Here is a 16262-nt window from a genome sequence, read left to right as displayed (position 1 = left end):
AAGAGTCAGACACGACTTAGCTTTCACTTTTCACTTTCATGCATTGGAGAAGGAAATGGCAACCCACTCCAGTGTTCTTGCCTGGAGAATCCCAGGGACGGGGGAGCCTGGTGGGCTGCGGTCTATGGGGTCGCACAGAGTCGGACACGACTGAAGTGACTTAGCAGTAGCAGCAGGGCCATAGGACAAACATGGCCCACAAAGAAATGACCAGTTTCAGATGTGACGTGGCCACCTGAGGCCCAGGGTGGGGTCAACAGTTCATTCTCTCGCCTCAATCCCAAAGAGAAGCTGTAAAGTTTGCTTTGTTACAGATTCCACCCTGAACTATAGTCTTATTTCTTATAAGATGTTCAAGACGTGGCAACTTCTTTTTGGAATGTTGGGATTTGGAGTGATATATGATACTTCTTTTGGAGAGATATGATTCGCATCCACTTATTTAGGAAAATGAAGTTGTTTGGAAGAGTGAGGTTGTTTCCAAGACTGAAGTTATCAGTTTGATATAAAGGTATATTTGCATGTTGGGATGTCACCATCCACAACAGTGGTGTCTGATAAGCCCTCAGCAGCAGAGGGAGCCCCAGGGGCTTATCAATAAGGATATATGAAGAAGCAGCTACAGACAGGGGACATTTGGCTATAAACGCCCAGAGTTTGTGAGGACTGTTGCAGACTGTTAGGTTTGGGCAAGGTTACCATTTGCTGATGGAAATAGCTCTCTGAAGACCTTGGGGCAGAGCTGCTGCTTTGGGAAAGGTGACTGTTACCTGCAGCAGTCCAGGGAAGACCATCTTGGCTGCCAACGTGGGCCTGCGTTCCCTAGCAACGGACGCTAGCAACAAGGGACTTTGCGTTCTCGCTGGCAGGAGGACATCAGCTTGTGGTTGGTTAAGCCAGCTCCCATGAGAACCAACTCATATACAGGTACACAGCAACTAAATGTGGGCTTTTTTCCTTTCATCTCGCCTCTCCTGAAACAAGAGTGTAATTAACCTATCATAGGTTTTCAATCTGTCATTTCTTTACTGGCTTATTAAGAGACACTATCCTGTATGCTCCTGGTTTGTGAAATCATTATAATACCTGCAGTGAACATGTGGTAAATAAATGGTTGGCAAAGACAATCTATCTCTGAGCATAATCTGTGCCCAGACAAAACATGGGGTCATTAGCCTAAGTCTGGAAAATTGTTCATTCTGTCTGCAGGCAAAGGAACACCCAAACTTAATTTGGGCATCAAACTATCCTTATACTGGAACAAGAACAAAAGCACTTTTCCATGCATAATCTTGAAGAATTAAGGCAGAGATTATGTTTTCTTGAAATACAGAAGTAAAAAATAAAAACACATAAGTAAAGAAATAAAATGATCAGAGTATCTTGTCTGCTTTAATTCTTTGGACGTGTTCCCTTTTCACATATCCAATTTCAAGGTGTTAGGTTATTTAATAAAGAATGCTTTAATAAATGGTTTAATTAAAAAAGGTGTTCTTTTCTTTTTTGCTTTCTTTTTGTTGTTGGTATGGAGGCAGTCAGGACTAACTGTATTTTTGATCAAACCACAAGAGTAAGCCAAGTACCCAGTGAAAATGAGGTTATCTCATGGCATTCTTGACTTCTTGAGCTAATTCACTGTTATCTCATGTATGACAATGGGAAGGTGAACCATCTGGTGAAAGTCCACAAAACATTTCTGCTAAATACCAGGGCATATTTTATGTCCAAGTCATAATTTGCATCCTATTCAGCACAATCAGTTAAATTCTAAAGTTCTAAATACCATAAAATAAAATTTATGAGGTAGTCTACTAGAGTTGAATCAAGAAATATATACAGCCTCAGGCAGGGATTACTGTAAAGGTTGTTGAGCCATTTCACTATCACTTAAGTCAAGAAAAACTTTGAACAGAAGAGGCACAGAGAGAATCTACATGGGTAAACCACCTCTCCTTCATCGAAAGACCCAGCTATCCTTGCAGATTCTGGTTCTTCCCGTCACACTTCTAGACTGACTTGCATTCTTGATCATTAGTCTGGAACTGGTATTTTCCCCTTATGGGTCACTTGAAGGTATGCATTTACCTTAGGACAACTGACTCTTGAACTGGCTCAAAGGTAAAATGTATGGATAGGACACTGGGGTCCCTTTTCTTTTTAACTGGGGATTTTAAATCTAGTTCCATGGAGCTGCTTCTCAGGTGGCGTTAGTGGTAAAGAACCTGCCTGCCAATGCAGGAGACATAGAGATGCAGGTTTGATCCCTGGATTGGGAAACTCTCCCGAAGGAGGGAAAGGCAACCTACTCCAGTATTCCTGCCTGGAAAATTCCATAGACAGAGGAGCCTGGAGGGCTACAGTCTATGGGGCTGCAAAGAGTCGGAGACGACCGAGCACGCCTACTTACCTTGGTATGTCTTTCCTTTAAGTCCAATTTTATGTTTAACTCAAATTATCTGTTGAAAGTGAAACTGAAGTAGCTCAGTTGTGACTACTGAGCTACTTTGTGACCCCGACTTTGTGTTACTGACTCTGTGACCCCATGGACTGTAGCCTACCACACTTCTCTGTCCATGGGATTTTCCAGGCAGGAGTACTGGAGTGGGTTGCCATTTCCTTCTCCAGAGGATCCTCCCGACCCAGGGATCAAACCCGGGTCTCCTACATTGTAGGCAGACGCTTTACCATCTGAGCCACCAGGGAAGCCCTCATATTATCTGTTAGTTTACTCTCATATAATGAGACTTCGCTTTGTCAATAGGTGGATGCAAGTTAAAATGCACTGTTTTATGTTACATAATACTTGCCATAGTTTAGTATAGGCTTCGTTTTTTAACCCAGATTGCTGCTCTGGATAAGGCAAACTACAAAAACAGGCTTTATTAAAAGTTTTCTTCAATAAAGTTCCTGAGTTTGCAAGGTCTGAATGTAGCTCAGATTGTGAAAAGAAGCTTTATGAAAAGCCAAGTAGGTATCATAAAATAGGTGAACTGGAACACAGTTTTAATTATGCCAGAGTGAGGTAGTTTATAGCTCACAGCTTAGCACCCTAACAATAGATTTGAAGTACTGACTAATTGTAATTTTGTCAGTAATAACCTTGAGACATGGGTAAACAAAAGTGTGGAACAGTGTGCTTGGATCCCTGAAGAGCCAGGGGGGTTAATCTAATTTAGATTAAACAATGAGTTCTATAAATTTAATGCTTCATGTGCATCTTAATTTAGAAGTGCCAAAGAAAATATAGAAACGTAGCAAAAGAGTTTTTTTTTTTAATCCTTAATTTGAAGATAATCATCAGATTCAAGGGATTTTCAAAGTACAAAAGAATAAAAGTTTTCATTTAGTTAAGATGAATAAATGTGCAAAAGCCTTGTTAAGGTTAAAAAGAGTTGTGCATATAAATCAAGCGATAGTTCCTCTCTTGGACCTCTGTAGCAATTATTGTCTCTGCAAGTTTTCTGCAATTTATCATGGAATGCCTGGTGGCCCTGCCTCCATTGTTAGTCTGAAATGCTTATTTAAATCTTTTATTTAACTACTCTTGGGCTTCCCAGGTGACCCTAGTGGTAAAGAACCTGCCTGCCAATGCAGGAGACATAAGAGACTGAGATTCGATACCTGGGTTGGGAAGAACCCCTGAAGAAGGGAATAGCAAACCACTCCAATATTCTTGACTGAAGAATCCCATGGACAGAGGAGCTTGGTGGGCTACAGTCCATATGGTTGCACAAAGTCAGACAGGACTGAAGTGACTGAGCATGAGTGCACACATTCATTAAGGACATGCAGTTAAGCTGCTAAATGTGGCAGACACCATCCCGGCATGGTGTACAGACTCTGCCTGAGTCTCCACCTACTCTTAGAGGTGACGACAATAATCCTAGAAGCACACAGAGGAGAGAACTGGTTGGGTAATGGAGAATTTATCTGGTCTTTGTCCCAAGTTCCTAGAGCTTCTAGACCCTGGGAACTTCCTGCTTGACAGGAGTGTCTTTGTTATTCATGCTGGGCCCTCAGATCCTTTTAAGATGGAGAATGGCCCTGCCTGGAAGAACAACCATGGGATTAGAGGCTCGGGGCTTTGAACCACCATGTTTCAGCCCCATCTCTATGAAGGAGAAGGAAGGGAAGATGGAGACTGAATTCATTCATGTGGCCAATGACTTACTGATCCAAGCCTACATTATGGGTGCTCAGTTGTATCTGACTCTCTTCGACTCCATGGACTGACCCTGCCAGTGTCCTCTGTCCATGGAATTTTTCAGGGAAGAAAAGCTGGAGTGGGCTACCATTTCCTTCTCCAACATAATGAAACCCCAGTAAAAAAATCTGGACATCTGAAGCTCAGGTGAGCTTCCCTGGTTAGTGACCCACACTGATACGCTGGAGGGTGACAGGCCCCACTCGATGAGGAGAAGACACAGGGACTCTGCATTCTCAGCCCTCCCAGAACTCACCCCTTGCATCTGTCCATTCAGCCAGTCCTGATTTGTATCTCCTATAATAAAACACCGATCTGAACCGTTGTGCTTTCCTGACTTCACTGAGTCATTGTAGTAAACCTTTGGTCCCGAGGAGATAGTGCACGCATGCTAAGTTGCTTCCGTTGTGTTCGACTCTGTGTGATCCTATGGACCACAGCCCACCAGGCTCCTCTGTCCATGGGATTCTCCAGGCAAGAATACTGGAGTGGGTTGCTGTGCCCTCTTCCAGGGGATCTTCTTGACCCAGGAATTGAACCTGCATCTCTTACATCTCCCGCATTGGCAGGCGGGTTCTTTTACCACGAGTGCCACTAGTGAGGAGCCCAAAGAAATGGTGGGAACCCCTAAATTTGTAGTCAGTTGGTTATAAGAACAGGTGGCCTGGGAATCCCCTCTACACTTGCCCTTGGGGTCTGAAGAAAAGGCAGATTTCTTAGGGGCTGTGAAATCTATGCTGATGACAGGCATTTGGTGTTAAGAGTCCTGTTGTAGCTTGACAGAGAGAATTTCAGAAAGGGGTCAGTTTTATGGAGAGTGGTGAGGTGTGGGTGACTGTTAACAGAGTGGGAAGGGAAGATAGTCTCAGAAGAGTTAATATCACAGCTGAGACCTGTAGCCCAGGTGAGGCTTGACAAGGAGAAATTTCCAGGCAGAGGAAACCAGCAGGAACAAGTTCTTGAGATGGCAACAAGCAAAGCACATTGGAGATATGAGACCAGTGGGGCTGGAATGGATGAACTGGGGATGACCGGAGGGTGGGACAGGTTAGCCGTGGTAAGTGTTGGCATCTTAAGAGTGATGGGTAGAAGTCATAAAGTGCTACAATCTGATTTACAGCTTTGAAAAGACCCTCTGGATAATAGGTGCATTACCACGGTGAATGTGAACTTCCCTCTGGAGGGCCTATGTTGTTGTAGGCACCTCGAAAGCAAGAAATGTAGTTTGTCCTTCACTATACTCCAGGAGAGTTATGACCAACCTAGACAGCATGTTAAAGCAGAGACATTACTTTGCCAACAAAGGTCTGTCTAGTCAAGGCTATGGTTTTCCAGTAGTCGTGTATGGATGTGAGAGTCGGACTAGAAAGAAAGCTGAGAGCTGAGGAATTGATGCTTTTGAACTGTAGTGTTGGAGAAGACTCTTGAGAGTCCCTTGGACTGCAAGGAGATCCACCCAGTCCATCCTAAAGGAGATCAGTCCTGAGTGTTCATTGGAAGGACTGATGTTGAAGCTGAAACTCCAATACTTTGGCCACCTGATGCGAAGAGCTGACTCATTGGAAAAGACCCTGATGCTGGGAAAGATTGAAGGTGGGAGGAGAAGGGGACGACAGAGGATGAGATGGTTGGATGGCATCACTGACTCGATGGACATGAGTTTGGGTGATCTCTGGGAGTTGGTGATGGACAGGAAGGCCTGGCATGCTGTGGTCCATGGGGTTGCAAAGAGTTGGACATGACTGAGCAACTGAACATTCACACGATGTCTCCGATCAATGCTGAGTGTATATATAGAAGTTACCACATAATCTAGGCTGAAATCCAAGTCTGCATGCAGAAATATGAGGACGTAAAGGGACGGGGAATCCCTACTCAAGCCGATCAGTGGGTGAATTGGCGGGTTACTGTGACTGAGCTTGAAAACCAGATAAAATTTAGATTAAAAAAATTCTGCCATAGTTCCATACATTTTTCAAGTCCTAAGCATTTTTTTCCCAAATTTTCAAAAAAAATTTTTTTACAATCTGGGTCAGAGGTTCAGCAAACTATGGCCTTCAGGCCAAATCCAGCCTGTTTCCTTTCTAAGTCACATTTTGTTCTAACCATCCACGTGCGTCTGTTTACACATTGTCAACAACAGCTTTCACACTGCAGGGCTGAGTGGTTCTAATAGCCTGTGTGGTCCCAAAGCCTAGAATACTTCCTGCGGATCTTTTATAGAAAAGGTTAACTGACTCCCTGCTTGGATGAAAGGGTCCTTTTGTGGTTGTCATTGGGAACAGTGAGAGCCCTGCACATTATTGGGCTCTTTGTGTGTTTTGCTAGAGTCCTCCTGGTTTTCCAAGGGTAGTTTCTGAAGAAGGCAGCGAGCTAAGGGGGTGACTTCCATTTGCTGCCAGCAAGGGCGATGAGAGAGAAGGAAAGAGGGTTCTTTGCGTGGGCGGATATCACTTTGGGAGCTGAGCTCCAAGCAGGGGTTGTGATCACCAACTCCAAGTCAGGAATGAGGCTACTCGCTGGGTGCCAACCCTCAGCTATGAGAAAAGGTGGATTTTTTCCAAAAGCAGAGAAGAATTAAGGGTAAAGACAGTGGGATGTAGGATAGGGAGGTGGGCAGAGCTTTCTTGTTAGCAGGCTTGTCACTCTTCCCACAATGAATGAATATAATAACAATGGAGGTGATGACAGTCAGAGAACGCTGACCACGTGCAAAGCTGCAGGGAATTTCAGTTTAAAAGAACCACTGCAGCGATGCAGCTGGGATTATTCTCATTTGCAGCTGAGAGAAGGTTGTGAGCAGGAAGTAGAAGATCAGACAGGTTAAGGAACTGGTTCAAAGGCACATGGCTGCTGAGGGAGGGAGCCAGGATGGGGAGCCAGGTGTGTAGAAATCCCAAGTCTACACTATTCAACGTGCTGCTCTCCAATGCTGCCACTCAGAGTGCGGACCACTAAGCAGTGGCAGTCACAGTGGCACCTCTAGTCCTGGCCCAGACTTCCTGAATTGAAATCTGCATTTTACCAAGACCCCCAGGTGATTTCTGAGCACGTTAAAGTTTGGAAAGCAGTGATACTCAAGACCTCCAAACTTTTTCAAACTTCCACTAAGAATCCACGTTTCCATCCAAATTTCCACTTCATCAGACTTGTCACCCTCTGTAAAGCATAAGCTGTAACCAACAAGGACCTACTGTACAAACATAGAACTCTGCTTAGTGTTATGTGGCAGCCTGGATGGGAGGGGCGTTTGGGGGAGAATGGGTATGTATATTTGAGTTCCTTCACCGTTCATCTGAAACTATCACAACTTGGTTAATTGGCTACACCCCAATACAAAATAAAACTTTAAAAAACAAACCAACAAAAACGTAAAGGGATCCGGGAAGGGAGCCATGCCCCACTTGCCTCAGTAAAGCCTTTTTGGTTGAATTACATTCCAGGAGTAGATACTGGACAGATAAGAAACTGTTTCACCTAGTAATTTTCTTGATTCCAAGCATGTTCCACATCAGGAATTCTTAGAACCAATGGAGCAAGCCTAACACTCTTCTGTAAGAAGATTAGAGAGATAGCTTGGAAAGCTCAGCAGAGGAACCCAGTTGTGGGGGTTCAATTCACAGAACAAAGTCCCTCCTGCCTCTGGGATCCTGTGACAAGTTCAGAAAGGAAGAGACTTGCTCAGCCTGGCGGATTTCCTCTGGGGGATGGGTGATTCCTCTGAACACAAGCAGGGTTGGAAAGGCAGCCACATGCACACAAATACCACATCCATTATCAGATATCATCACATCTATTATCCTAAAGGAAATCAACCATGAATATTCATTGGAAGGACTGATGCTGAAGCTGAAGCTCCGATACTTTGGCCACCTGATGCGAAGAGCTGACTCATTGGAAAAGACCCTGATGCTGGGAAAGATTGAGGGCAGGAAGAGAAGGGGACGACAGAGGATGAGATGGTTGGATGGCATCACCGAGTCAATGGACATGAGTCTAAGAAAATTCTGGGAGATAGGGAAGGACAGGGAAGCCCGGTGTGCTGCAGTTCATGGGGTGGCAAGGAGTCAGACCCGACTGACTGACTTAACAAGAGCATTATCAAATAGAAATACTTTTTTTCCTCCCCAAACTGTAACTGATTTCACTGCTCATTTCCACAGTGGGTTTGCAGTTCAAGCTAAGTGGCCAAATAATATGAAAGCTGACACTTCCCCAGGGCTCTGTCCACTTCTAACCATTTAAAATCACTCCCGAGTCTGGAGACCAGAGAGAAGCTTCCTTCTTTCTGCCTCTGCCGCCTTTGTCATTGGAACTGCCCTCAGACATGCCCAGAGGGTTCAGTCCTTTAATGGGAATCAGCCTAGGTTTTGATCCTAAAAATTTCACTCTTTCTGCTAGTTCTTAGTGCCACTCCTGCTTCTCAGTCAGTAGTCGCCGGTGGCAATAGCAGCAGAGGCTGGGACATTAAGAAAAAAAAATAGGAGTTAATGGTTTCTACACATAAATGTTTTCTTCTTTTTTTTAACCCCCTTGTTGGATGGTGGTCATGGTTTAGTTGCTAAGTCATGTCCCACTATAGCCCGCCAGGCTCTTCTGTCCATTGGATTCTCCAGGCAAGAATACTGGAGTGGGTTGCCATTTCCTTCTCCAGGGGATCTTCCCAACCCACGAATCGAACCCAGGTGTCCTGCATTGCAGGCAGATTCTTTACCAACTGAGTTACAAGGGAAGCCCCTTGTTGGATACTATCAGCTAAAAAACTGCCTAGAACCAGAAGTAAGAACAAAGCACAAAAATCTTGAAGTCACTAACTTTCTGTCTCCAACCCTAAGCTTTCTGTCAGGTTTCCAGTCGGTTGATCCCACAGTAGGGCAAGAGGAAGCGCTCAGCACCACCTTAGGTGCTCCGCTTAGCTGTTGGTGGGGGGGGCCCGGGGTCAGGATTCCAGGTCAAAGCTCTCTCTTTGAATCTCAGCATGCATCTTGGCCACTGGGAATTATTAAAGATGAAGGCTCTTGTCAAACTCTCTCTCCAAGCGCTCTGCCATAAACAAGCTGGGAGCCCCTGACTTGGTCACTTAACCTCCCTGGAGCCAAGTTCCCATGTCTGGAAACTGAGAGATTTGCACTGTCTGATCCCTAAGTGTCTTCCACTGCTAGAATGTCACTGATTCTGTGTTTGTGCTTTTAAACGTACTTGACCCAAGGACATACAGCTACATTTCACGGGAAGAAAAGGGGAAAGGAAAAGAGCTTGGAGCATTTTCTGAGGACATAATTATGGGAGTGATCCAGTGTGATCCATTCTGGAATTTGCTCTGGTACCACACAGATCTCCTGGCTCCAGCTCTTATTGGTAAACCATGCAATAAGTCTGATTCCAAGAGGATGAGATGGCTGGATGGCATCACTGACTCGATGCACATGAGTTTGGGTGAACTCCAGGAGATGGTGATGGACAGGGAGGCCTGGCGTGCTGTGATTCATGGGGTCGCAAAGAGTCGGACATGACTGAGCGACTGAACTGAACTGAACTGAATTTCTCCTTGGTACAAAACACAAAGATATCATCACATAGAGGATGTTGGAAGAATCAGGAGAAAATGAATATAAAGTGCTTGTTCACAGCCTGCACAGGGGCTTCCCTGATGGCTCAGCGGTAAAGAATCCACCTGCTAATGCAGGAGATGCAGGTTCTATCCTTGGGTTGGGAAGATTGGCCTGGAGCAGGAAATGGTTACCCGCTCCAGTATTCTTGTCTAGAAAATCCCAGGGACAGAGGAGCCTGGTGGGCTACGGTCCATGGGGTCGCAACTGCACGACTTAGCGACTAAACCACCAGCAACACCTGCATTCTGGGTCCTTTCCCTTTCTTGTCTCTTCCAAGGGTGAAACAGCAAAGGCAAGGGCCTGTTAGAGCCCCTGGGGCCCTCTTACAGGGAATGACACTCATTTGAACCCCCCACTGAAGTGTCTTATCTTTGGAGAAATGACATGTTAGATACAGTCCTTGCTCTGTCCTTTTTGGTAAGGTTAATGGCCAGGGAAGGCCCTGGTTTATAAACGTCTTACAGTAGAGAGTGGCCTTTACACATCTCTAGCACACAGGATTGCATTCCCAAAGAGCATGTGTCCAAGTCATTTGGATAAAGCTCCATCATCATCTTTATTTCTTTTGTTGTCTCTGCCCTCGGAGTGTCCCTAAATAGGATGGTGTCTGCCTTACCTTTTCTTCTTGGCCTCTCAGAGTCACCGCTGCAGCTCTAAGAACCTGAACTGACATCTTAAACGTCCACCGTGACTACAGCACTCTGCCTGCCAGGCTGACAGCCAGGCGGGTTTCTGGCCTGGACTCAGAGGTCCTTGGGGCTTCCCAGGTGAAGATAGTAGTAAGGAACCTGCCTGCCAAGGCAGAAGACACAAGAGACGCAGGTTTGATCCCTGTATTGGGAAGATCCCCTGGAGGAGGAAACAGCAACCTACTCCAGTATTCTTGCCTGGAGAGTTCCATGGACAGGGGAGCCTGGTGGGTTATAGTCCATAGGGTTGCAAAGAGCCGGACACGACTGAAATGACTTGGCACGTGGAGGTCCTTGAGTAACACGTTCTCCTGATTGTTTCTACCCAAGTGTATTCAAAACACTTGCTTTTGTAATAAACTTGCTCTTAATTAATTGTTTTAAGTCCCTGTATCCCTATAGAAGATATGAGGACTCTTTGCTTCATATGGTTGAGAATAAGACAATTATCTAGCAAGTACTTTCCTTCTACAATTAATTATAGTCACTATATATAGTAACAAAAAGGATTTCTACCTCCCAAACCTGACATAATTTGTTTTTGAACTAATTCCATATAAGCTCAGGAACCTCCTGCAAGAATAATTATATATTTAAATTTGAAAACAATTTCTATTCTATCAGCCCTTTCCATCCTCTAAATAGCTCCATTGTTTCTCCTAGGTGAGTATGTCCGATTTAGGGTGGGGGGAGATTTGTAATTTTACGCTACTTTTTATCTTAGCTAGCCATCTGTCTTCAGTCACACTTTCAGTTTCATTTAGATTTGAGGTTTCCATTTAAATGTGTTTGAATAAGAAGACGCCAAAGTCTGAGGGCATCAGCATTTTACAGTGCTATATGGGAAATGCAGCAGATTCTGGAATTCACTGATTTTTCTTAGCATTTTGATTATATGGGTCTATGAGTTCAGATGAATCAAAGTAAAAATGAAACTCAGCAGGCATGATGAAATCAACTGAAGCTGCTGAAATGGTTGGTCAGAGCCTACAAAAATTGTTTCATTCTCTAAGACTAGGGGGATAGAACCAGACCTAATTCAAGAGACAGCTTCTGAGGGTTGTCATCATTCAAGTCCTCAAATAGAGAAAGACATTCCTCAGCAGCAGATTTGGTTTTTTAAACTGTAGCTTGGCACAGACTTCAGTAAATGACACGGAGCTAATCTCTACAAACAAGAGGATATATGTACGATGTCACTTTTCAAGTTATACAAATTAGAATTTAATTCCAACATTCACGTAGTATTGGTAACTGGATACGGGTGGGGAGAGACCCAGATGACATATATTTTAAACAATTTAATTTCTGCCGTAAACTTAGAGATGTGAATATTCTCTGCTCTGTCTTTCCTCTGGGAGCCTCACAGAGGCTGTGAGGGGGCACAGAAGTTTGTTGCTTAAATGACATTTTCAAAGAAATATTTTGTTCATTTGTAAAACAGAAAGGCTAATATTTACTTTCCTCAGCTCACAGGGGGCTGTATCCAAGGAAACCACACATGTGTGAAATCTGGGAAATGCTATGATGTGGGCACTTTATCATTACTGTGTCCATGTTAGAACATTCTGAAAAGGAAGGTGGACATCAAAACTGCTGACTGCTACCTGGCAATTCAGGTACGAAGTATGGAATATCGCCCGTTGCCTGCAAAAACCGAAGATTCCTCTCTCGGACACAAAAATATTCCACATAATTGCAATTAAAGATTCACTGTGCTTCTGTTTGCATGAAATATCAGGTAAAATATGGATTAAGAAGTACTGATGAAGCTGAAGTCCTACAAGAAGCTGGAGGCCATACAGTGTCAGTGAACAGGACAGCTCTTTGTATCAACCGTCCTAAGAATGTTTCTAAGAGCAACAGCCTTGGGAGAAAAACGCAAATGAACACTGACCACCAGACTTCTGCTATTTCCCCATCTAAATATAGTCTTCCTGAAACATGTATCACTTCTTTCTTCAACATCAGCTGCAATACTTTTACATCACAAATCCATTAAATTATCAAACATTTTGTGTTTTCCAATACTTTTGTATGTGCTTTTCACAAAACATGACTTTTTTTTTTTTAATTCACAGAACACCTAGTAAAGTGCTAGATAAATAGCAGACACTTAATAAATTCTTCCTGAGGACTGATTTAGTATGAGAAAACATGCTAATATTAGCTATAAACTGTTAATATACTCCCACATATACTATCTAATGTAGCTGGGATCTTTTCTTTAAGAATGGTAACAAAAATCTGCAGAAACTGGATTTCATAACTATATTGAGCTAATCCATTACTTAAGGGGAACCCCTTATCTAATTCAAAGCTAACTTCATGATTAGATTTGATAAGTGAGAATATCTTTATATATTAATGAGCAATTATGACAAAATTTAGAAACTGATTTTCATTGGACAGCACATGAGAACCTGCCTAACTTGAGCATGACACTATAACTCATCTCTCAAAAATATGTTTAAAATGCATCTGTATTATTATTTTATGTCAATATCTTTTCCTTAAGCAGTTGAAACTAATTTCTTATCATACAGTTCTGTTAAACTTGACTAGACCAAAGAAGTATTATTGTCTAGTAAATGCATGATAAAGTTCTTTTGACCAATTTAATTTTAAGGATAGCACATTTATTTTCTGCACATAAGAAGAGAAAAATCAGAACAGGTTCCATCTCTCCTTTGTATCTGGAACATTGTATGGTTTAATTGCTGACAGCCTCCATGTACTAAGCAGTAAGCAGCTGAGCATGCATCGTTACATTCCTTAGGACACCTCCTTGAGTGGATGTAATAATTTATTATACTGAGTAGGTCTAATTCTCCCTTGATTTATGGAAGCGGTAATAACAGTCCATCTCACAAAATGCTTCGCTAGGAGGACTCCAGATCTGGGCATTAAAATTTTTATGGCCTCCTCAGGAGAAGTTGGGATGCGGGTGGTATTCTCAGCACCACAGCTGAGAAAAACAGAGGGATCTGCCTGAGGTCTCCAGGCAAGTCAGTTACCCAGGGAACAGAATCCAGGTCTCCTGATGCCCTGCACACAATCACAAAAGCACAGAACTCCCGGAAGAGTTGCCCAAATCCCATGTGCCGACAAGAAGAGGGGAAATGAGACCCAGGAAGCTCATCGCAGAATCCCCATAGCAACCTGTCACCGTCTCCCTCTGACTGCAATAAAGCACACTGGAGGGTATCAGGCAGCATAAAATCCTGATGGTACCCTTAATTAGGTGGGATCATTGCTCTCACTCCCTGACTTCCTGCAGCCCCAAATTCCTTTCTGTGGTGCCGAAACTCGAAAGCAAGATGTAGTTACAGAAACACTCTTTGGCTTACAAGGGACCATCAAGCTCTGATGATGATGAAACTTGATAGCAATAATGTCAAACTTTATATGATCATAATCCGAGTTTACAATGATACATTAAGCCATAATGTGACTATTTATATCACCATAAACTTAGTTTATGGTGATATAAATAGTCATGCTAATGGCATTAACAGCAGCACTCAGTGGAATCACAGCTGTTGAGTGCTGCTTATGCTATTAGCATTGCTACTTATATCACCATAAACTTAGGTAGCACAGTCGTTCCTACAAACACACAAGAAAGATGAATGTCCACACTTTATGCCCAGATCTAGGCTTCTATACTGGAGACTTCATAGCTGTCACCCTCCTCTATGTATTGAGGTCTACTTAGCCCCCTATTTGGCTCTGTTTATACCAAAGAGCAATCGGTTTTTCTGCCAACCTCTGATTTGCTGGGAAACACTATTTAAAATTGATAAGAAGGTGCAAGCCGCCACCGCAGGCACACTTACTGTCTCCTTGGCAGCGCAGGGGACCCACACTCAGCTTGGCTTCTGAGCCTTGCCGGTCGGTATCTCCAACCACCACCTGGCTGACTGGCAGGTGATCTTTGTAGGATAAGAAACCAGCATCCTTTCTCCTGAATCACAAGGAAAGACAAACACATGAGGAGGCTACGTTAGAAGCACATCTTTTCTGATTATTGTTTAAGTTGTCCGACAAATGACCACATTCCAATAGCTGCTCAGAGAACCACAGTTAACGAGTTGTTCCTCTCTTCCACTTGGTGGTTTTGCAACTCATGGCTCAGAAGCAACTGTGGCCTCTTTGCTTTCTGGAAAACAGAACTGACGCCCTGCTTTCCGGAGTCACAACCAGGACACAGCATACTGTTTCAGGCTGAGTGTAGATGATCACGTTGCTTAAAGCACTCACATCAAACACCTGAGTGTGTGTGCAGAGTTTGCTGCTGTCATGGAATCAAAAGTTCAACAAAGTCAACGAGATCTCTTGCATAAAATGAGAAACAAAGCCCTATTAAAAAAAAAATACCTTTGTCTCCTTAATTGCTTTCTTTCCTGCTGTGCATCAGCTAAATAAGAGACACTTTTTGTTCCTTCATCTCTTCTTGTTTATTAACAACCAAAAGACTTTTAAGTTTCCAACACAGAACAGGTGCTCACTAAGTGTCTATTTCCATCTGTAATGAGGAGTGGAGTTTAGAGCAAGCCCAACTTGGCTTTTTTCTTGGATTTCTCCTCCTGTTTATGCTTATCTTGTTATCTTGTTTCAGGTCTCCTAAGTCAACCCTGTACCCACCCTAAATGGAGGGAGAGGGCAAGGCTAGTTGTAAAGCACTGACTCGAGGATGCAGCCTAGAAATACAGGAGATGTTCTTGGGGATGGAGCCCAAGTGAGTTATGCGGCAGGACAGATTTTACCTTGATAGGAAATGCCTGCCCCTCATCCTATTTTTGTACTGCTGTGGCTGAGAGATCCCCTGACTTGGGGCTGGATGGCTGGGAGGCGCACAACTGGATCAAGTCATTCCACAGATTTATCTTTTTGCATGATTTTGTGCACTGTTCAGCCTAAATGTAAATGAGAATTTTGAAACTGTATGTACAACTGATCACAGGACAGACAACTGATTTTGGATGACGGAAGAACGAGAGAGAGAGTTCAGTAGTCAGGTGAAAGATCTACCAGTTGCATCTCTTGCTGGCAATTGAGGAGAACCAAACTTGGAAACCTGCCTCCAAAATGCTGTGCTGTTAGGGGCAGTTGCTGGCTCCTCTGACTTTCTAGAAGGTCACCAAACATATGCTCCTTCATGTGTCAGGACCCACAGAAACCCAGGAAGGAGTCAGAATTTAGCCAGTGGACCCCAAACAAGTTTATTTTCCACTGCTTTGGTTATGTCAGTATTTCCAAAATAAATTTAACTTTTTTTTTTTTAATTAAATGAGAACAAGATCATGCAGAAAAGCACTGTGGCTCTTACTGACATTGCAGCTATTGATGATCTAGCCTCAAATAATTTGTAAGCCCACCTCCTGGTGACTCAGACAGTAAAGAATCTGCCTGCAATGCAGGAGACCTGGGTTCAATCCCTGGATCAGGAAGATCCCCTGGAGAAGGGAGTGGCTACCCACTCCAGCATTCTTGCCTGGAGAATTCCATGGACAGAGGAGCCTGGTGGGCTACAGTCCACCGGGTCACAAAAGAGTTGGACACAACTGAGTGACTAACACTTTCACTCCTTATATTAGAAGTTCTATCAGTTAATATTATGTCAGAGAAGGAAGAAAGTCTTTGCTATTAAATTTTCATATTTAGTGTTTCTTAAGGGACAATAAATGCAAATACCCTTATAATTTGACAATCTACTGGAATAATGTACATTCCTGTGGAATGTCAGGCTGAGAT

At 43.5% G+C, this 16262-nt stretch overlaps 1 protein-coding gene and 1 long non-coding RNA gene across 3 annotated transcripts in view; one reads left to right on the top strand and one right to left on the bottom strand.

Annotated features, from left to right (window-relative positions):
* LOC129659633 (contactin-associated protein-like 2) overlaps positions 1–16262 on the bottom strand; it is a 648365-nt gene that overhangs the window by 294763 nt on the left and 337340 nt on the right. For both annotated transcript variants that reach the window (XM_055591213.1, XM_055591212.1), the window contains exon 4: positions 14345–14472. In XM_055591213.1, the coding sequence (XP_055447188.1) occupies positions 14345–14472 (128 nt within the window). The remainder of the gene's footprint in view (positions 1–14344; positions 14473–16262) is intronic.
* Positions 10913–13262, top strand: LOC129659636 (uncharacterized). The gene is made up of 3 exons (XR_008718164.1): positions 10913–11168; positions 11975–12124; positions 12247–13262. It is a non-coding gene; the product is annotated as an uncharacterized LOC129659636 (long non-coding RNA).

The sequence above is a fragment of the Bubalus kerabau genome, chromosome 8 (genome assembly GCF_029407905.1).
Source record: "Bubalus kerabau isolate K-KA32 ecotype Philippines breed swamp buffalo chromosome 8, PCC_UOA_SB_1v2, whole genome shotgun sequence".
Lineage (NCBI taxonomy): Eukaryota > Metazoa > Chordata > Mammalia > Artiodactyla > Bovidae > Bubalus > Bubalus kerabau.
The sequence above is the reverse complement of the archived record's forward strand: the minus strand, read 5'-3'. Positions and strand labels throughout refer to the sequence as shown.